Source organism: Simochromis diagramma, unplaced genomic scaffold (genome assembly GCF_900408965.1).
Source record: "Simochromis diagramma unplaced genomic scaffold, fSimDia1.1 OVJJ01000611.1, whole genome shotgun sequence".
Lineage (NCBI taxonomy): Eukaryota > Metazoa > Chordata > Actinopteri > Cichliformes > Cichlidae > Simochromis > Simochromis diagramma.
Genome location: NW_024387175.1, coordinates 375375 through 397590, shown reverse-complemented (window position 1 = coordinate 397590; position 22216 = coordinate 375375). Strand labels below are relative to the sequence as shown.

Here is a 22216-nt window from a genome sequence, read left to right as displayed (position 1 = left end):
AAAGCAGCAGCTAAACCAGCTGTAAGCTCAGTCTGAGTGTGTGTGTGTGTGTGTGTGTGTGTGTGTGTGTGTGTGTGTGTGTGTGTGTGTGTGTGTGTGTGTGTGTGTGTGTGTGTGTGTGTGGCATCGTGGGGTAGTCTCCAGCTGAGTGTGTCAGGTGTCTACCAGCTGTTCACAGCTCTTCACACAGCAAGAACCAACATGCTCGGTGGAAAGTCCACAAATCTGGAACCTGATCAACACAAACACTGACAACAGTGCTTTGTTTTCACGTTTCTGAGCCAATCACCCAAAAATACATTTTTTGCAAACTCTGCTTGCTCGAGATTTTTTAAATCAGCGCTGTCCAACTTAATTTTAGACCGTTTTGTTGTCATTAGGTAGCTGTTGACCTTAGCTGCTGTCTTATGTTGGGACATTACTCACTCGGTAATTGGTTTTTAAACAGTTTAAGGTGAACATTAAAAGAAAATAGTCCACAATGGAATATTTATATTGGCTGTTCAAACAACTATGTCACTTTTTAAACGTTACGGATAAATATCTCGGCAATGCCTGGAACAAGGAAGACCATACATTTACTGCAGGTATGGTATGCACACAAGTACCCAATGATCTCAGTCAGGCTCGACCCACTGAGCACACACCCAACCTACAGGGTGGCATCCTGGTGCCAGATGCCACAAGACATCCCAGATATCCAGAGCAGACAGACAAGGGGTTTTAATGTTGTGGCTGATCCTTGTATCTTTGGAAAACCACAAATTCCTTCTGTCATGCTTGATAAAGATAAACAAGCTGATTCAATCAGTTTCAGATTAACAATTTTTGCTTAGATGTGTGTCATCTTTAACTTGCTAGGATGGTATTTACCAACCAGCACTTTGCCCTCAGCATTTGCTCTTGCAAGAGGAGGAAAAGTATCAGTTCATGAAATTTCCTGTGACAGCCTCCTGGGCTAGACGCTGTGTTGTGAATGTACTGTACTATTGTGCTCACACAGGCACTAAACCGTTAAAGTGCTTACTGTGTCCTATGGATCAAGAGTAAAGCGCGCTGTAAGCTGGTTATTGCAGCGTCACGTCACGGACAGCTGTAGGTATGTCCAGTTTAGCCAATTAGAGGGAGACCAGAGGCCGATGGTTGACTTTTATGGTTACAGGTTTGGAGGGAAGAGTTATGTGAAATATTTTGAAGCTTAAATTAAAACTACATTGAAACCTACTGAGACACATTTCCTTTTGTGACTTCATTTAAAATAATAGAGCGCTACGGAGGGGAGAATTTTATATTAGAAGAACGGCCTTATTATTGAGGAAAGTTCCGACTGTCTTTTTAAAAAAAAATTTATCCTGCTTTTTTTTTTCTTGCAACACTAAATCTTTAAATATGCACATATTTTCATGCAGAAAGCCACTAAAGAAACTACAAAATTAATTATGGTAACACTTTATTTTACAGTTCGTGCACACTTTGATTAATTTCCCCTGACATGAAGTAAAACTGAGAGAACATTCTGACACATTTGTTTGAGTTTAGTGTTGAGTTACTGAGTGAAAAATCCCTCATAGGAAATTTTAAGCTTTTTTAAAGCTTTAATGTAGGAAACTTTTACCTGAAGTGATGTGTAATCAAGGAGAAATCATTTCGGTGATAGGAGCTAAGTGTGGAGATTTAATTGTAAGTGTACTAAATGAACAGTGTCTTCACATATAATTAAAGATATTTAGGCCCATAATCTGCTGCTTCTCATTTTATTTCCCAGAGGGCATCTGCCAAACTGTCTGTGCTGTCCTTTATAACGTCTAAATGTGCATTTGGGTGAGTGGTTTTCTTTAATTACAGATTACATCATTAAGTGTCAGGTGGCTTGTGCTCATCAATCCCTTTGGTCCTTTTGCTATTAGAGCAACGAGAGTCCATCACCGCTGCGGACTGAAGCAAAGAACCTCTGGACCTGCTCTGAGGTTAAAAGTTAATAGCTGCTATCAAAGGAGTCTGGAGGCTTCTAGTCTGGTGAGGGGACTGAAGTGTTAGCGGACATAGACACGCATACACAAACACAGAAATATCCAGACACGTATGCACGCTTGATGGTCCACATTATGGGGTGCGCTTCAATTTAGTGAATTGCTGCAAATGGGGGCAAATCAGGTAGTATTGATTAGTGAGTGCAGATTGCTGGTTTAAATTCCTCAAGGGCCTCTGAGGATCAGGGGAGTAACTCTGAAAGGCCATCTGAATGTCACAATAAGTCAAGCTGTAATTTGATAGGCCCACTTTACTACCCAAGTGACAAAGAGAGAGAACATTGTGGCTTGAAACCTCTAGTTTTACTTCCAATTTGCATAAATCAATAAGCCACTGTCTCAGTTTGGAAGAGCAGTGTAATAAATCAGTGCTCGGTTTATATATGCACTCACTTAGTGATGATGGAGTATTTATTTTTTTCAATCCTACCACCACAGCGCCTACCCGTTTATTAAAAACATGTAGGTAAACATCGCTCATCCTGTTGTTCTTAGTAAACAGTACTAACAGAAACACGAAAATGGAAAACCATCCTGCGCTGCAACTTTTGGTTCCGAGGTTTTGCTGAATCAGCTGTACTAAACGAGACAGGAAATAGGTTTGGAGTTAGAAAGCGGGGGTGATGGTCGTTTCACAATGGAGGGAAAATGGAAAGTAGTTGGTTATAAAAGACGTCTGATTTGAGCTGCATAGGTGTATGGATTGTGGGAGGTCTTGCCCGCTCCAGTAACCCTTATATGGACAAAGTGACATCATGAGCAATGGTGCTTGGAAGCAGAAGAGCAAAGGCCAGGAAGTGGTATTAAATAACTATAAAAAAAATGGTTCCTGTGGAGGGAAAGATGGACAACGCAGCCAAGATTCAGTAACCTTGGATTTAGCTTGTCTGGCCATCTTTGTTTTTCTCATTATCATATTAGCGGTGTGATACCATAAACCTCTAAATCATGTGACCGCTTGAATACAAAGTCTGCTTTGCCTTTTGTTGGCAAGTCCCCTACACTTCACAGGTGCCAAGCTTAAAGCGCAAAGCGCCTGAGCAAGGGAAGGATTTACGGCGCTACCTCCGCTAGGCCGAGATAAGAACAACGCCTCTGTGGAATGTATAAACGCAGTTATTTTTCATGAGGACAAGAGCTGCCATTAGTTGATTTTATAAAAGAAGTAAAAAAAAATACTTGGCAGCGTATTCACTTCTTTGGTTCTCCTTGGTTGATAGTCTGGAGCTTGTTAGGAAAAAACTGTTACTACACTTTTCTACCTTCCACCTTCTGTTTCATCTCTTTCAGTGCAAACACCAATTAAATGTTCGTGTGATTTATGAGTTGCTGCACTGGCAGGACCTCCATTGGAAAAAAAAAAACCCAACTCTTAAAACAGACTAAAAACAACAACATCTCCTTAATTATTCACCTTGGTGTCCCCGAGTAGCACAAGGTCTACATTATAAGGAATGGGCGGAGATGCGTGAGGCTCAACCACCTTCACTAAAACACTACACAGAAAGGTTTTTCCCGACTTCCATCGATGCCTCCAGCAGCCATCCGTCTCATATCCAGTGTTCTTTTGAAAGCTTCACTGGCATCTTGGGTTTTTAAAGCACTGCTGCTGCTAATGGCTACGGCTGGGATGAAGGAGAGGCGCTGTCTTCTTCTCTGTCATCACCTCCCTCATCTCCTGTTTCTCCTTCTTCTTCTCTTCAATTTTAGAAACAGTGTGTAAGGGGAGGAGTGGATCCCAGCTGGCACTGCCAGGTCACTCGAGGTTCTTCTCCTGCAGCTGTAGCAGCAGCAGCCAATTTCGCAGACCTGCTCTCTTTAGTTCAGTTCTGCAGAGGAAACGGTGTGTATGCATGTGGATCGCTGCAGAAAAGCAACCCTTGGTGTCTCAAAATCTCCCTGATATTCCGCCTCTGTTGCAGTGTTACAGTACAGTCAAAACAGTTGTTCGCTTTTGTTTGTGTCAGTCATGTAAGCGCAGGTGTGTCTTATCATTACATTGAGTTAACATGATAGATTACTTTGAGATAAGGTGTGTTTGAGAGTGAGTCTGTTTAGGGGAATATAATCAGTGGTTCAGCCACAAGGCCCCGTGCACACATTGCAGATGTTTGGAGACGTAGACGCTGCGATTACAGCTTGCTCTTTACTTTCTTCTGTCAGTTTCTGCGTCCTCTGGCCTCCTCTGCTCTTTCAAAAATCGATCACTAAGCCATATTATTGTGTAGGGGTGCCAATTCTTTGTGGCAGATTTATCAAAAACTTTTCTGTTAGCATTTTATTTACTTTCCCTGTGTGTTTGACCCCAAAGTCCAGACAAAATGATTTCTAAGTGCTCTCCTACTTTCTACAATAACAGCTCGCCATGTGAGGTCAAGGTGCTAAAGTGGAGATGCAGAAAAAAGCAAAATCAAGTACACAAATGTGAACATAAAATAACACCCGCGTTAAGGCACAGCATGTGCTTGTTTGAACAGTGACAGCTCCAGTCAGCTGGTTATATTGGTTTTTTTTCCATGGGGGGGGTTCGGAGGGGAAAGTTTTTAGCTGACCTTGTTTATAGCAGACAGGTAATTGGCGGTAAAGCTTCCAAGCACTAAAAGCTAAAGAGCTGCAAGTGCTTTCTCCTGATTATCTTCTAATGGTTTCAAATTAGCTGAGCATAATCGTACGCCTCTTCTGCACTCGCTGCCACATCACTCCTCCAAATGTCACACTGAGAGCCAGCGGGGGATAAATGTCTCCGAGAGCAAATCAGCCCAAGGGGGGGGAAAAAAATCCAAAACATGTAACAATATTCATGTTTTACTACCGTAAAATACCTTTAAGTTTTTAATATGAAAGACCCAAGCCATGCGATCTTTCCTTGTAAAAAAAACCCAAAAAAGTACCGATAATGTTCTGTTATTTTGACACAGCTCCTCATTTTCTGTCGAATAAAGTCACTTTTGTTATTTTAAGCAGTGGCCTGTGATGTAGCGAGGTAAAGCGAGTGAATTTCGCAGTTGCTGCACAAAGCTGTCTTGTTGTTTACTCCTTCTTAACATGTGTCCTAAAGAGCGGAATAGAGTTTGGCGCCGTAATCCTTGAACTGTAATGAACAGTTTAGCTGGGATATAAAGCAGTCTGACAGAATCCATGTAGGCAAAGTTGCATCCTGTTTTCACTCCTGCCGTCCCTGCTCCTGTTCAAAGCCCTATTTAACGCTCACTACAGCTTTATTTGCGAAAGCCCAAGCAACAGTAATAGTCTGTTTGTTTTTGTTTTTTTCTGTTATGCTTCACATGTTGGTCCACTCTCTGTGATATCACCAGCTGATCATGCTGCCTGTGTGATCTGTGTATTTATTTGGCTTTAACTTGCAGGTCAAAGCACTTTTCTAGCTTTTTCGTCATGAGTGCCGAGTGTTCACAGCATTAGTCATCATCATCCCCCGTGTTGCAACGTTTCTTAAAGTGAAGGAGGCAGTTTTGAAAGGGCCAAATCAAACGTCTTTGTTTTGCTAAATTACATTTAGCTGTAACTCGAGTTCGCGCTACACGCAAATTCAAAGTCACTTTTTTTCTTTTTTTTACGTGCACTTTCTCCAGATCCAAGGCAAACTGGAGACATTTCTGTAAATTGTTTCAAATGAGCACATTTTGCATTAGAGGAGGAGACGTTTTGTGATTTGTCATTGCTCGTTGCACACAGTCATGATTGCATGTATAATTAATACAGACTGGCAGCACACATTGACAAACTGTTCTCTGCGTGCTTTGATTTTCCAACCTTATTAGTAGATATGAACATCAATTTTAAATGATTCTGCAAAGTCCATTTGGCTTACATTTAGTTTGCAGTTTCACACACCATATCTGCACATGTTAGCTGTTGTATTATTAAGGTACTGTGGTTATGGTAAATGCATGATGGGTAAGCTATGATAACACAGCTGAATGTTCCCAGCGACTGCAGCGATGCATACATTCATGATTAACACCACCGCCTCTAAATGCTCTTTACATATTGTGCGTGGTACTTCATGCATTGCTTTTAACGCTTTTCTTGGTACTTACGGTGCAGCGTGTCCTTGAATCATCTTCTTTTCAAGAAATGCTGGATTGGAGTGTCAGCATTACTCACCAAATAGTTTAGTGAACGAATTCAAACTGAATGAACAATTTGTGAGTTTTTGTTGGTATTAACGTCTGAGTTCTCTGTGATTAAAGGAAGGCAGGTGGTAAAATGCTCAGATTCTTTCCTACAAATGAAGCAGATTACCGGCATTATTTATTGGTCACAGCTGCTTTTAAATTGTGTCAAAGTGCAGCTCTCTGCCTTGATGTGCTGGGGTTTATGTTTTTTTAAATAGCTATAGACGATAAATCATGAGCCACAGTTTCATTATCTGATAGCAGCTGATATAATGTGCAATGTCTTGTTGTTATTATTGTTGCTTAATTGTTATTTACAGTGATAACAGTTAGTCCTTATATACATAATCTTTAATCATATCCATTATCCTATTATTGGGATTTTAGAATGTTAGAATGTGTTAGAATGCAAGCTGGCCAACAGGACTATAATTTTCCTACTTTTACCTCTGTTGTCTAACAATGATGTTTGGTAACTTGTGAAGAACCTGTTGTGAATGTGAGGTAGATAAAGACCATAAAGTGTATAGAAAGAAGCACTGTATGACTGTATGGGTAAATGTTGTGTAAAGTGCCTCTAGTGGTCAGTAAGCTGAGAAAAGGGATATGCAAATGCCTGCCTACTTCAATTTTTGATAATGATTAAGCATAAAGTAGCAAGTACGTTTACAGACCAGACCTTGTTCCCAGCAGCTGCAGCATAGAAGATTTTACTTAAGTTATCAATCTTACTGTGATTGGTATGTAGTCACTTGGGTTAACATTAGAGATGCACTGATTGCAATTTTCTTGGCGAATTCCATTTTTTTTCTCTGTGACCTGCCAATTCTGATTTTCTTTCGAAAAACTATAATTGACAGGTATATAAAAATGTAAATCTACTTTTCTTCAGAGAAGTTTCTTAAAGAAGTCATTCAACTTTATAATTTCCTCTAAAACTGCAGTAAGTTACAGGCTCTCCCTTCACTTTTACAACTGAATATAAAATGCTGTGCTGCTGGAAGAAGGTACAAATGATTAACTGAAAATGAGTTGTGGTACACCCACCTTTACGTAACATATTGTACTTCACCTCACTAAGCAAAAGCAACAGCACCAGGTGCATGTAACAAAACAAAATTCAGGCATAATTTTCCAGTATGTTTATATCTTCACCAGATAGCAGGGCATCCACCCTTGTCTCTGCATCCACCCTTGTCTCTGCATCCACTTGTCTCTGCAATTTGCTCATACCGAGGCTGCTGGCTTGTGGGTTTGTGACTGGCTATGGGTGCTGACTAGCATTAGCTTTCCCTTTTCCCCATCTTTAAAATGTCCATATTCCAGTTATGAAGGTAATTTAAATGTCTGATTAGTTTGGGGGGGGTTTTTGTTCTTTTGTTAAATTTTGTGTCTCCAGTCACAGTGAAATGCAAGAAAGGGACCAGACTGTAAATGGGCACACGCAAGGCTGACCAGGCACTCAGCAAATAAGTCAGTTCTGTGCCTTAAACTCTATTTAATACGATCAAACCACTGGGCAGCATGGTGTTTCGGTGGTTAATACTGTAGTCTCATAGTCTAAGGAGCTTGGAAAGAAAAGCGTCTGGTCTTCTTTAAGTTGCTTGAAGACTTTTCACCTCTCATCCGAGAAGCTTCTTCAGTTCTAGGGTCACATGGTGGAGAGTCCCAGATTTAAACCCAGTGGGAGTTTCCCCCCAAAGAGGGACAAAAGGACCCCCTGATGACCCTCTACCTAATCACATGTATAAATCTGGGACTCTCCACCATGTGACCCTAGAACTGAAGAAGCTTCTCGGATGAGAGGTGAAACGTCTTCAAGCAACTTAAAGAAGTCCAGACGCTTTTCTTTTCAAGCTCCTTAGATTACGATGACCTGGATGACTGAGAACCTTCACAGACATGTAGTCTCATAGCAAGAGTCCTGGCTTCAAACCTGGGTAGGGCCCTTCTGTGTGGAGTTTGAATGTTCTTACAAGTGCATGCACAGGTTTCCTCTGAAAGCTCTGATTTCTGCCCAGGAAGTCTCACAGAAAAGATGTTGTATCTCAAGTGTTTCATTTTGTGTTTATATTAAAAAAACAAAGTTGTTTTTTTTAAAGTGAGGTAAATTAACACTTAAGTTGTTTGTTGTTCGGACAGAGACACAGCTTCTCTAATAACTTTGTTGTACAGACTCTCTTATTGTACAATAATCTCACCAAACTTGAAGCTATTACTGTAAAATATAATCTTATTTGCTATAATCAGGGTGTTCTAACAGGTATGCACAAAGTTAGTGTCACATGCAAAACCTATAAAATAACATTACCACCCCTATAATGTCTCTTTATCATTAACCTGGGGCCACTCTGTTACTGCTTCTGTCACTGGCACTACTCACAGTGACAGGCAGAGGTGGACACTTTCATCAGGACTCGCCACCACAGTAATAATATCACCACTAAAAATCAGAGCACACAAATTCATGTTATGAATACTTATCACATTATCATCTTGGTTTGATTATTCTGTAATGTAACAGATGTCTGTATCTAGAGACAGTGCTAAAGGAAAGTGAGTTGTTATCATACAGAGACAGGCATTTTATTGCTTTCAATGCCCAGCCCACCAAGCGTCTCTGTGGTGAATACTCAGTCACAAGGACTAAGGAACTGCCTGTGGTTTCTCTTTCTCTTTCCTTGTGCGTGCCCACACACTTAAAGAAGCAAAGCTAAACCATAAACACATTCCTCCTTAATTACTCTTCTCTGCCTCGTTCTGCTGTCTGTCACTCTGTCTTTTGCACTCTTGTCTTTCGTTCTCTCTTTGAAGTTTGAAATTTGAGTTGAAAGCAAGGTCAGCATATTTATACTGTTTACATCACAGATTTATTTATTTATTTATTTCCAAACAAAACAGGAGATCATTAGCCAAAAAAAGACATTTATTATTATTTGTTATTTTTAATACAGACCTACTGAATCTGAAATGGAAAACTCCTTTAAACTGTAGCTTGCTGTATTTTTATCTATGAATACTAACAAACTTTATTTTTGGAAGTGGAAGAGAGAAATGAAGTTAAAAATAGGTCCACTTGAGAATACAGTCCCCGACGTGTAGAGAAATGATTGTTCACGTGAAATTGTACACGGTTAAAATATTAAATGTATTTTTCCATGACTCACACAAACCCTGCCATCGTGCAAACGTCAGCAGAGATGCTGTGCATCATTGTGGAATTCATCCTTCCTGTAGTTGCAGATGCAAAGTGGAGTTTCAAAAAGCTGCCCTTTCCAACATTGCTCCTTGAAGGTTGACCTATGACTAAGATTACAATTCACAGCTTCCTTCCCCTCCACTCCTGACATCTGTACACCAGGCACTATATAGCCACCAGAGCTGAAATGTAATGCACACTTCTTTTCCTTCACTATTGTATTGCTTTATACAAGTCCTCTCCTCTTCCCCCCAGTCTGGCCTTCCCTCCCATTTATAGAGGTGACAGGGTTATCAGAGTATGAGCAGTTGTTTTTTCCCCAATCCATTTTTATCTATGCTTCAGAGGATTAATTCTCCAGTCACACTTTCTACTCAGCCAATCAACTTTCCCACCCGCTGCTGGTTGTTTTTGAGGTTGGGGAGAAAAAAAAAGTCAATTGGGTTTTTTGTCACCTCGATCGAATGTTTCCGCCCCGCCATCCCCCTGTTCCATCTCAGCATATCTGATGAACCCATCTTCATTTTGGCTTGGTCATTTGACTACAGCGATAACTCTGTATGACTTCATTTAAAAGGCCGTTTGGAACGACTCTGTCTTGTCATTTCGTATTAGAGAAAGCGTTTGCTTGGGGTCGCTGTGCACCCATGTGTGTGCATGTGTGTGAGAGTCAGTGCGAGTGTTTTGTGAGATAGCTAAAGAAAGAAAGCGAGATGCCAGTTCAGTGATGCTTTTGCCAGCTATTACTGATGCTGTACGGAGACAAAATTTCTATAATAACTTTGCTGGAGAAACAATCTGAAAGATACAACCAGTGAAAAATTGCTTCTTAGAAAAACACGGTCGATATGGAGGAACATGGCAGCTTTATTTCAGGTGAGCACTGCAAGTCCTATCAGATTTAAATAGCAGATGAATTCCCACTCAGTTGCTACAAATGTGTTTGCCACTTATGTGTTTGTTAGTTATACAATCAGCAGCACAATAGGCTTTCATATACAGCGGGAAGAATAAGATTTGAACAAGTCATTAATTGTCTGAGTAAATGTATTTCTGAAGGTGCTATTGACATGAAATTCTCATCAGATGTTGGTAACAACCCATCCAGTCCACATGTGTCCATAAATTATGTGTACAATCAGAAATGACACAGGGAAAAATATTTAACACATAAAGAGAGGGAGGTGCAGAAAGGCACAGAAAAACATGACAGCAGTTAGAAAGCATTCCTGCCACTTACTTTCAGGCCCTACTGACTATATAAAGATAGCACTGCTGGGGCAATAACCTGGAAGTGGAAAGAACATCATTTCACCATAAAGTGGCCATGACCAGGTGCTCCCCACAAGAAGTGAAAAGAATTATGAGAAGCGTTGTCCAAGAGCTAAGTAGCACTTGTAGAAAGCAACAGAAAAACCTGGAATCACCGGGTACAATTATTTCAAAGAAAACAATAAGTAAGCCACCATGGTCACGGTCTCCACGCAAGACTATGTTGGTGAAGACAAAGCTTGCTGAGGGGCGTTTAAAGTTTGCTAAACAACATTTAGACAAGCCTGGGAAATACTGTGAGAGTATCATCTGGTCAGATGAGACCAAAATTAAACTCTTTGAATGCCATAAGACACTCCATGTTTAGAGTTGTAAAGGCACTGCAACCCTAATAACACCACACCAGCAGTGAAGTTTAGGTGTGGAACATGATTGTGTGGGGCTGTTTTCAGCATACAGCACCGGCACGCTTCATACAATTGAAGAACAGATGAATGGTTAAAATGTACCGAGATAAAAAAAATCTGTTGACGTCTACCAGGATGATGAAGATGAAACGAGGGTGGACGTTTCAGCAAGACAATGATCCAAACACACAGCCAAGGAAACTCTCAACTGGTTTCAGAGGAAGAAAGTAAAGCTGCTAAAAATTTTTCCAGTCAATCACCTGAAAAGAACTATAGGCTTTTGTGCAAATTATTAAATAAATTTCAGTTAGTGTGTTCAATACGTTTTCCCTGTGTCATTGGATGGGTTGTTACTGACATCTGGTAAGAATTTAATGTCAACAGCACCTTTAGAAATATATTTATTTAGAAAATTGGTGACAATTCAATACTTATTTTACTCGCTGTAGGCATCAGAACTCAATGGTGCGATATCTAAAGCAAACCTCACTGCAAAAAGAAAACTAAGTACACCTGCTGGTGTGGATAACACCAACAACCAGAGCACAGTTGGAGCACAGTCTTTATTGTCGGGCCAATGAGTAACTTTAATGGAGCAGTAAGGGTTTAAGTGCTGTGTTTATGGACAAATTGTCAGCAGTTGTTGAAAGCTGGAAGTGTGTTAAATTTCCAAAACAGCTTTTTACAACTGATTCTGGGGCCTTTGACACTTTCAGGCAGATAAACAATACATTTTAATGGTTTACTTTGATTTTTATGCATAAATGACAAGCCCACATTACTCTCATGCACATAACAACATTTGTTTTGAGTAATGATGCTGTTCTAATATTTTGACAACTTTACACCTCCTAAATTCATACTTCACCGGAGTGATAATTCACGTCTCTGTGATGATGAAGACAGAGTTGTTGTTTTTTAATCAGAGTTCGCTGTGGGGTGAGATAGAGACATGTGTGAGCATTAATGCAAGTCAGTCAAAATGGCTTCAAATTTAATTCACACATCTCTGGTTTTGATAACATCTGTTCTCAAAGAAGGCTTTTTGTGAATTTAGTTCTTATGTAAAGGGCAAACACAAATTGGCTTTCTAATTAGTAATGGTTATCCATAAATGGTAAGTGAACACAGAGCCAGGCTGTTTGAAAAATATAAATGTGAAGAAACTGAACAGAATGTTTTCACTTAATGAAATATGGAGGCGTACGGATGCTCAGTCTTTTTCTTTTTTAGCAAGGAAGCATAATTGTTATGTTTTATGAAAAGTCATTTTGTATATAATAACAGGAAAGAGTCACTGGTCTATTTTGTACAGTCTCAGATGTAATAGATTCTACTGTAAAATGTAATATTTGCTGTACATGACAGACCATGAACTACAGAGTTTACATTTTATTTTTAGCAGCATGTTCTTTGACACCAAAGCACGTTACACTCTTGATTAGTTTACTTCATTGATAGGATCAAAAACACTGACAGGATCAAAAAAGAAAATCTTAATGTAACCCTTTGTTTTGTTGAAGCCTCAAGGCTGGTATTTTGGTCATTGTCATCTTGTTTTCTTTAAGTTTGACATTACAAAACTGAGACCTGGATCTGCCAACAAGTTGTCAATCACAACATATTCATGCTCTAATAAATATCCTAAACCAAATAACACGCTGTATGAAATAACTTTAGGAGCTAGTGAATTATAGAGTAATATTTACAGGGATCAACAGTAGGATCATTTTCTTGTTTTCATGAGGTCTCACAGCAAAAACTGAAATTAGCAGGTGATCAAGCAAGTCCGTTTGCTACCTGTTGCTTTTCTGATGAATCTTAATATTTGCAGATTATTCATAGTTTCATGACAAAGTATGTCAGCATGATCAGTGAGACATTCATTTAGTTGCTTTAAATTAACAGTGGCTCCATTTAGAATAAGCAACAAACACAGTTAGGAATTACTGAAAAATAAGCAAAGTCATTTGGATTTTCTCAATGCTTTGTCAGATAGAGCTCATTTTCTCATACACTACACTTTTTTTCAGAATAACTGAAAAACTAACATTTTATGCATTCAAGTCCTTCCTAGGTGCCAGGAGGAAATGACATTGTTTCAGAAGGAGCTGTAAAAATCCCACTTCTATTAGATGATTGGCATCAGTTGTTTCATTCATGCCTCACAATCCCCGTGCACGGCTTATTGTCTGCTGGAACTTTCACACTAACACAGGCGACTGTCAGAGTTCGCTTCACCCTGCCAGCCTCCTTCCTGGTGGCTATATTATCAGGAGTGTTTGTAAAATGGGAACCAACTGTTCTTGTGTTGGATTCAGAGAGTTCCTTCAAAACTGAACTATTTGACAGATATGGGGGTTCAGTTATTAACAAAAACATAGTGGATGAGAGGATAGCTAGATAGAAAAGACCATTCCTCCTCCTCCTCCTTCTTCTTCTTCTTCTTCTTCTTCTTCTGTTCTTAGGTAATAATGATACCCTGGTCGGGTACCTGGTTAGGTAGAAGGATTGCCAGCAACAACATGCAGCCAGAAAGCGCTTATAAGTAAAGTAAACACCTACTGATTCCTGCTGACTGTAACAGAGATCTGTGAGTCTGTGCATGTGCCTCATTTAATATAGCCGGGTTTACAGTTTGTTGAGCCCAAAGGAATATAAATCTGACACACATACGTATGAACACAGACCCTGAAATTAGAATAATAAATCCATTTATTGTACTCATAGTAACTTAAAGTTTTTGAGAAAAAAAAACAGTCAGTCTTGCTTTTTCTCCTGCATAATGCATGTTCCAGCATACATCTTATTCCAGTCATTGATCATTTATGTATTTTTTGGCCTCTCATCTGCATATACGATATTTTATCCTTTAAAAAAAAGAAAACAACACTGATGCGTTCCCTCTACATCTTTCATGATTGATTGCACTTTAGCTGCTGACTCACTTTAACGCTGACTGTAAAGTCTTAATTCTTTTATGGGATTTTTGTGGCATTTGTTTGTTTTCTGTGGGGGGAGGAGGAGGGAGGGCACAGGAAAGGACTCTCCCTCCTCTGTGTGTTTCTGTTTGTTTGTGTGGGTGTGACAGCAGCAGGAGTGATGTGTAAATCGGTGATTGCGAGGCAGGATGATCTGTGACAAGATGAAACGGCGCCGTGTCGCTTTGAACATCAGTGTCAAATTCACACGCACGTATAGCGGGATCTTCATTTCAGCCTTAAATTTGGATTATATATTAAATAAAGCCTACTTCCCTCAAAATAAACTCAAAGTGAATCTGCGGCAGCCGTCTGGTGGGTCCCCATATGACAAGACAGGCAATCTGTTTTTATGGGCTCAGGTCCCGGGGCAGGGGATTAAATTGCTTATTTGGATCCTGGGTTAAGAAAGTTTACCATAAGTACCTCTGAGGGTTATAGTAACAGGGGCAGAAAAAAGTTCTCTAAAGCTTTTTTAACACCTACTTTTAACTGAGAAGATCCAGGTTAGCTTGTGTCTCCATCTAAGAGTTTTTATGCATGTATGGTTAAGAACAAAAAGCAACTTTGTGTTTTTGGTGAGAATATGCATGGGTTTGATGACAATTAGCATCCTCTATTGTTCATGCTCATATTTAATAGCATTATTAATCTTGTTGTCATTTCTCTTGTGTCTTCAGTTCCAGCCAGTATCTACCAAGTGTCAAATGACATTACGGTGAATGAGGGCAGTAACGTGACACTCAGTTGTTTGGCCAATGGCAGACCAGATCCTGCAATCACTTGGCGGCTGCTCAATCCATCAGGTAAGAACTGTCAATCAGTACTCATTATCACATTTGAATAATACTTTTTTCTTTTTGGGTGCAGAAGATTAATGTCTGTCAATTTTACTAAAGCTTAAATTTGGTGGCACGACTCTGTTCTGAGACCCAGAGAGAGCAGAGGTGAGAATCCCATCACTGAAGATGGATATGGCTACAGATAGATAGTTGAAAGATGAATCTCGGGTCAGGCTAAAGCATTTCAAATACTATATTATATATGAGATATGAGCCAGTTGATGGAAGGGTAGGTGGCGAAGTGTATCAGCTAAGATACCAGCTAAGACTGAGATCAGCTGATCTGCGTCGCTTGTGGCTGAAACTGATTTTGCAGCCAATTAACTAACAATGTTGGATTTTTCTGGATCAATTTGTAGGTTATGATTTGTTTCATAGCACACATTGGATTGGCAAATACTCAAAACAATAGGAAAGTCCAGAGTTGAGCTATTTGGCCACAATGGCAATAGGTATATATATGGAGTGGTAAAAGTGAGGAACAATGAACGAGCTGTCATGCATGGTGGTGGCAGCATCATGCTGTGGGGCTGTTTTGCTGTGAGTGGTACTGGTTACAGTACATTGCACAACATGTTTGGAATAATGACTACATTCAAGTTCTTCAACTTTACTTTAAATCAACCGCATGATGTTAGAAATAAGTTTTCCAATAGGACAGTGATCACAAACACAAATCAAAACTGCTTTTTGGAATGGATAAAGTAGGCTAACATTAAGGTAGGCTGTGTTAGAACATATTAACATTAATGCAGTCTCGAGAACCTTTCCTAGCCACTTTAACCCTCACTCATACCTTGCTTCAGGTGCCCTCAGTAGGTCACATGATAAAGTGGGGCAAGGTCTTATAATTTTTTTACCCTTAGCCCCCCGTTATGGTAATGACCCACACTTTCTTCATGCCTTGGCTGATGTGATGATGACCAGTAATGTATCCTCACCTGCCAAGGGTTAAAATCCGACCACTAGCTGTTAATACATACCAGCTAGTTTCCACCTTTTGTTTTTAGAGCTGAAGAAGCCTCATGGAGAAGAGGTGAAATGTATTCACAAACTAAAAGAAGTCCACTTGCCTTCTTTTTTCAAGCTTTTAACCCGCACATTGGGCTACCAGACTGTTTTCCCAAAGCCCCAACCATTTCAAATAAACTACCAATTTTGCCAAGAAGAGTGGTCAAATATCCAGCCAGGATTATTCAAGATGCTTATATACCTTAATAAATGCATGTAAATTTAACTTTCAGAGAATCCCTATATTAGCTTTTTGCATATAGTTGTCAAGCTGGTGTTTATGAATGCCATTAAAGTGTACAGGGGAGCTGGGTTGTGTTGCATCGCTCCATACATGTGCATCCCTCAGATATTGGCGACATTGTTGCTTTGGGATTTAATCCAATTTCAGAGAAAAGATAAATGTCTCGAACTGCTGATAAGCTTGTAGTTTGATGGATGAAGATGCTCGAGTTGACAACATCGCGGTTTGATCGCAGCCTTGCTCTGATTTAAAGTCTTTCTATTTATGTGTCTTTATCAATTACTGCATCGGTTTGTCAGCCCTCCAGACAGCTCTCATCAAATACATCCATTTCCTGCACCTGGAAGCAGAACAAATCAGAAGTTTCTTTTTCTTTTTTTTTTCTCTGTTTGCATTAAAGAAGAGTGATTTTTTTTTACCCACCACCTAATTCTGCAAGTCGTATGGATTCGACTGGCTGCTTTAATGAAAACTGAAAGCACCCTCCTATTTTCTGTCTGCAAAGCTGAAGGGGATCCCACAGAGTTCAGAGTTACTGCAGGTAAAGTTCCTTTGTAAGTGTGAACAGCTTTTGTTTCAAGGAAATTGATGGAAATGTGGAAGAGGAAGGAAAAAGCAATGTTCAATCGTAGATGTCTCACTCTGCAATATACCTGATCTTCATAAGTACGCCTCTGCAAGTTGTGTATAGTTCAGTAAGGAAGGTTCACTTTTTATTATCTAATTTCTCTGTGATTTACTGAGGATACAGGATGTAGGCACCTTCGATAAGTCTTTGTTATTCACTGGAACACTGTGATAGAAGGAAAATCCTGTTGGTGTCCCGGCTGTATTACTAGTCTACACATGCACCTGTGGTTCCACACCATTTTAAACATAGGCAATTTTGATGTTATTGTTGTTTCGGTGTGCTGCCTCTTTCTTTCCAGAATTCATAAGTCTGACCCAGTTCAAGAGAATATGAGGCACTGCTGGGCAAGATAATGATGGCAGCCTGTAGTGTGACTGCTTTACGCCTTTGCCTGCTAAGGTGACAACGCCGCTTCCCACACCTAGCGATGCTCTCAATTATTTTCTAAGGCCAGAGATGTTCATGAGACCCAAAATTCCAGTCCAAGTACAGGCCCAAATCTCTTACTCTGAGCCTTCACTCAGTGTTAAATATCCAGTGTAAAGAGTAAGTCCATAACAGTATGGCCACATTTACCGTAATGAGCATTTCTATTTAACCTACTTTAAAACAACATCGTTAATCTTCACTGTAAACCACAGCAGAACATCTGTGTCAATAAGTGGAAAAACAAGACGTGTTCAATCCGAGATATATGCATGTTCAACGACAAGGTTACTACAAGCTTTTACTGCTCATTACACTTAACTGACTCTGATGATTTGTTAGGTATCGTGGTCATTCACGCCATACGTTCACCCTAACACAAATCAGTGTTATAAAGGAACAGGGGAGGAATATTCATAATGTTTTATTACTTGTCAAGTAAACTCTTAAAACGTTAAAGATAACTTTTACATTTCGTGACTCTTCTGCAACCTCGAGTGTGACTCACGGATTCTACTGCCAAAGTCTGGCTGAAGCTCATTATTGCATAACCACATGAATATTCATATTCCCACTGATGACTCTTTGTGTGTATGTTGCTGTGCATAAATGTGTGAAAATTTATTGGCATCCATACACACACATACAAACAGAAGATAAGCTCGGCACAGACACGTTCCTTAGGCTTCTGTCTTTTTAAGGCCCTTCTTTGATCGTGATCGTGCGCAGTCATGTATTTCCAAAGTCTGATCACCGTCCAAACCCTAAACTTTCAAATTCGATGTATTTGGAAGAACTGCCAGGAACCCAAACTAAACATGACAGAATGAAGGAAAGATCGATGACAGACATAAATGTACATTTGACAGACTTTCTTGTCTTACCAAGTCAAAAGCCTCTCCAGAACTAAGTAACTAAGTATTTAAATTATTTACATTGATGAAACAGTCCACACTTTGTATGGCTTGGAAACACGTACAGAAAATTCCTGTACCGTGGGCTGTAATATACCAACCACCAATCGAATTAATCCGTGAAGTTAGTATTTTTAAAAGCTTCCAAACAAGAAGAAATAATAATAATTGAAGTGACTGTTAACCTGCTTGTAACCTAACAATGACAATTAATACAGACAGCACAACGTTCTACTTTAAATCAAACTGACCAAACCATAAAAACCAACAAGCCAAACGGAGAATAACAACCCAAGAAGTCAATAAAAAGCAGACAGTGAGCCAGCTCTGGAATACAGCATTGTAAAGTTTTGTCTGTAAAACTTCTTTTCTCGAGGGCTCGCAGATAAAACCTGAAGCAATTTCATAGAAACAAATAAGTCGAGTGACAAATGATGCCTCGAATGCCATAGCTGAGCATTTTCAACCAACTGTCCGGGTTGATATCCCAACCTAGGATTTGTTTATAGGATAGTTAATAGCAGGGTTTCTCGGGCTGTCCACACTGATTATGGTTGTCATCTGTTTCCACGGAGACATCCAGTCTGAAAGTCAGCATTTCACAGTCTTTTGTCTGTTATTGTTGCTTCTTTCACTGGTTTTCATGAAGCTAATTTGATCAGAACTGACACATTTCATGCACGGTGGATCATTTTTTCCTTTCTGTTTATCTCTCAATTCACCTTGCATGCAATTTTTGTTTTATCGCTGAGAAAGAACGCAGGCACATTGTTGCACATCATTCTGAGGTTATATAATGTAGTGCTTGGGCAAGTGTGGCAAAGACTTTCAGACCTGCTTTGTTAAGAGTAAAGAGGACCATGCTGCAACTCGGTAAGATTTTTAGCATGATTTGAGATGATAGTGAGGCAAAAGATACTACATTATGAGTATAAATGTGGAATAGAGGCATCTCATTTAAAAAAATGACAATTGATGAAATCAGCATGGCAGCGTGGTGGTTAGCACTGTTGCATCAGGTCCTGTGTTCATATCCACTGACTTGGGGGTAATCTTTCTGTGTGGTGTTTGGAAAGAAGCCGGTGTGCCTGGAGAGAACGCATGCGAGCAGAGAACATGCAAAGACGATTGCCAGTTTTAAATTAGTTGTAGGTGTGAGTGGTTGTGTGTCTCCTTGTGTTAGTCCTGGCAACCTGTAAATGGTCTACCTTGCTTTTTCCCCCCACGGCAGTGTATCCAAGCTGCTGCTGATAGGCTGCCTCAGCCGGACAAGTTAAAGAAGATGGATGCACATAAACAGCTGAAACTAAAAGCCAGTTTTAACAGTATTTACAGCAGATTATCTATACTGACTGTAGCGTATGCATGCATGTATGTTTGTAAGTACGTTATATCTTCCCTAACGAGTGGGCCAGTCTGAATGAAACACTGCACAAATGTCATCCTACATACAGCAATTATTAACATCCATATGTTCTTTTTTTAAGATTTCTTATTCATTAAAATAATTTTTATTTTTTTATTTTGTTCATGTCATCATCCTCCTGTAAATGCGATGTTATGTTCTCTGTTTGTGTTTGTTGCCCGTGTTTAACTGTACTTTTATGCGCACACAGACTTCTGTTCCAGTGACCGCTAAATGTAAAATGAAGAATTTGAAATAAAGTCCTTAAATATCACAGACATATGGCTTAACTGATGACAATTCATTCGGGTAAAGCTAAAAAAAAATGTAACAACCATCTTGACTGCATGAACCCATGTGTTAAGAAACTGCGATAACAAAACGTTTCACTTTAACATGGAGAGACTGTCACTTTGTACTTAAACCTTTCCAGTCATTAACCACTGATTAATTTGTCATCAGACATTTGCGATCATTTTTGGAAGGAACTGGTATATGATGTGAAGATGATAATGCTGATAGTGGTGTCAATATAAACTAGGCTGTTATGAGCTGTTAGAAATGACATATTTTGCCACATCATTTGGGCGTTTTGGGCTTTTACTTCAACACTGTTATCTGAGCTTTAAAGTCCTCTGGCACATCTCCTTAACTCTGATAAGAGTCTATCTTTGGTAAATCAATGGCACTAATGGGTTTAGCTGGATTTTCCTTATCACTGCTATTCATCATTTTCTACTTTCACTGCACTTTGTGCATTGCATTTGAAAAATGCGGACTGCTGTGGGATCAGTTCATTTTTTTTCCTCGTTTCTTATGATTGCCAGACTCCACAGGACAACTTAATTTAACGCATATACTGTACATCAGGCGTCTCGTTAAATAAGTCCCTTTGACCACAGCCATGAAAAGGAGACTGAAGATCTGAGAAAGGACAGGGTAGGTTCTCCACTGTGCTCCACAGGTTCAGTGTAACTTTTAGTTTAGCTGCTTGATACAGGGCCATGCTGACTGTACCACACTATCCTGTCATTCTTGTTCTTTTTATCAAAATACTTTCTGTTCAGCCCTTGCGAGGGCTCTGCTGTAAATATGGGCTGAATAACTCATTGCTTGAACTGAATGTGCAGAGGGGAAGGTATATTCATCGCAGTGGAAGGATTGAAAAGAGGGTGAGGAGAAGCAAAAACATGAGTGCGTGAGGGAGGCTGAAAGTACGTGTGTGACACAGAGCAGTTGTTCAGTGCCTACAATCTTCCTCTGACATGCATCTGCTGAGATCTGCAGACACAATGGGATAAATCTCTGTAGCTGGCTGGCTCCTAACTTGGGCCCACTACTGGTTTTGTTTTAGGGCTTTTTTTTTAAATCTCCTCGTAGGCTAGAGTTCCTGGGTGGTGGAGGGCTGGAAGGCATCGAGCACGATGAGGGGAGAAATAGAGCTACTGGTCAAGCAAGGAAACTTTCAGAGCACCAAAACAGAAGTCAGACAAGTATGAAAAATACATGCCCTCTGGCTCACTCTCGCTTTCCATGACACAAGAAGGATCCATGCAGAGCTGTAAAGAAGGAGGAAGTGGTGAAAGTTATGCTATCCTTAGGGAAGGAAGGAAACAAAGAAAAAAATGAAAAAGGGAGCAAGGCAGGATATAGTGAGAGCTCGAAAAGAAGGACAGAATACTGCTTTAATATTTAATAGAGGTGCCATCATTCTTATCATCAGTTATAGCAACTCCAGTTGTTAATTAATGTTCAGTTATGCAATCAGGATCCTCTCAGCTCTGTGGTGTAATAGAGTTTACCAGTTACCCAGCACCGTTGGGAGACTAACCGCAGTGAACCTCCGGTCCGCACAAGCAAAGACGAGCAGGCTGCAGTGAGAACAGTAAGACAACAATGATTAAAATTCAGGTCATAAAGAAGCATCGACTTATTAACTGTACTGCACATTGGCAGCTGAGTGGAAAAGGGGCCACTAAGAGCCTCCTGTAAGCAAAATATCAACACTTTAAGTCCCTCGATGCCTATTCCCTGTCCATCAGCAGTCGTGTTTACTGTCATTGTGTCCTTCAGCAACACCCTGAACTCTTAAGGCGTTCTGGATAATAGCATCGGCTAACTGTAAATTGGTAAGCTATGAATCTACCCCAACAGTTTCATTGCAACAAAGACATCTGTCCAAATGAATTGATTTGGACCACAGCCCACGTTCCTTGGCTATATGATCCCCTGAATATTGAAGCCATAACCCTTTTATAACAGCGTTTGGCAGGGCAGCCGTTCAGAGATTTGATGCTGAGTGCCCTTGACACCCTTCGTACATCAGCCAGAGCGCTGTCGGCCGTGCTCCAAGACGAGGCTCGGGGAAGTCTCCCCAGGACTGTCACCTTTTCTCGAAAGCTCTCTCTCCCCGTTCCTTCTCTGCGACTCTTTGTCTATCCGTCTTGAGCCGTTGTGCCGTCCTCCTCTCCTTCATTTTCACTCTCACTGCCTCCTCCACTTTCCATCATCCTCCAATCTCATCGTTTTGGCAGAAGTGTGACAGTCACTTCAGTTGTCCTTCCTGCTCCTCAATTCACTGTCTGGGGAAAAACGTGGCGTTAGCGAGCACAGCAGAACATGCTCGTGCACAGCCGTCCACGTGTGTCTCTGCACTCCAGAGGGAGTGGAGCAAGCAAGAGTGCAGATACATAGATGCCTCAGTAGTCTGACTTCCGT

The 22216-nt window shown here is 40.2% G+C and overlaps 1 protein-coding gene across 5 annotated transcripts in view; it reads left to right on the top strand.

Annotated features, from left to right (window-relative positions):
• Positions 1-22216, top strand: part of LOC120744982 (limbic system associated membrane protein) — a 453615-nt gene that overhangs the window by 401528 nt on the left and 29871 nt on the right. For all 5 annotated transcript variants that reach the window (XM_040049584.1, XM_040049586.1, XM_040049588.1 and 2 more), the window contains one exon: positions 14706-14831. In XM_040049584.1, the coding sequence (XP_039905518.1) occupies positions 14706-14831 (126 nt within the window). The remainder of the gene's footprint in view (positions 1-14705; positions 14832-22216) is intronic.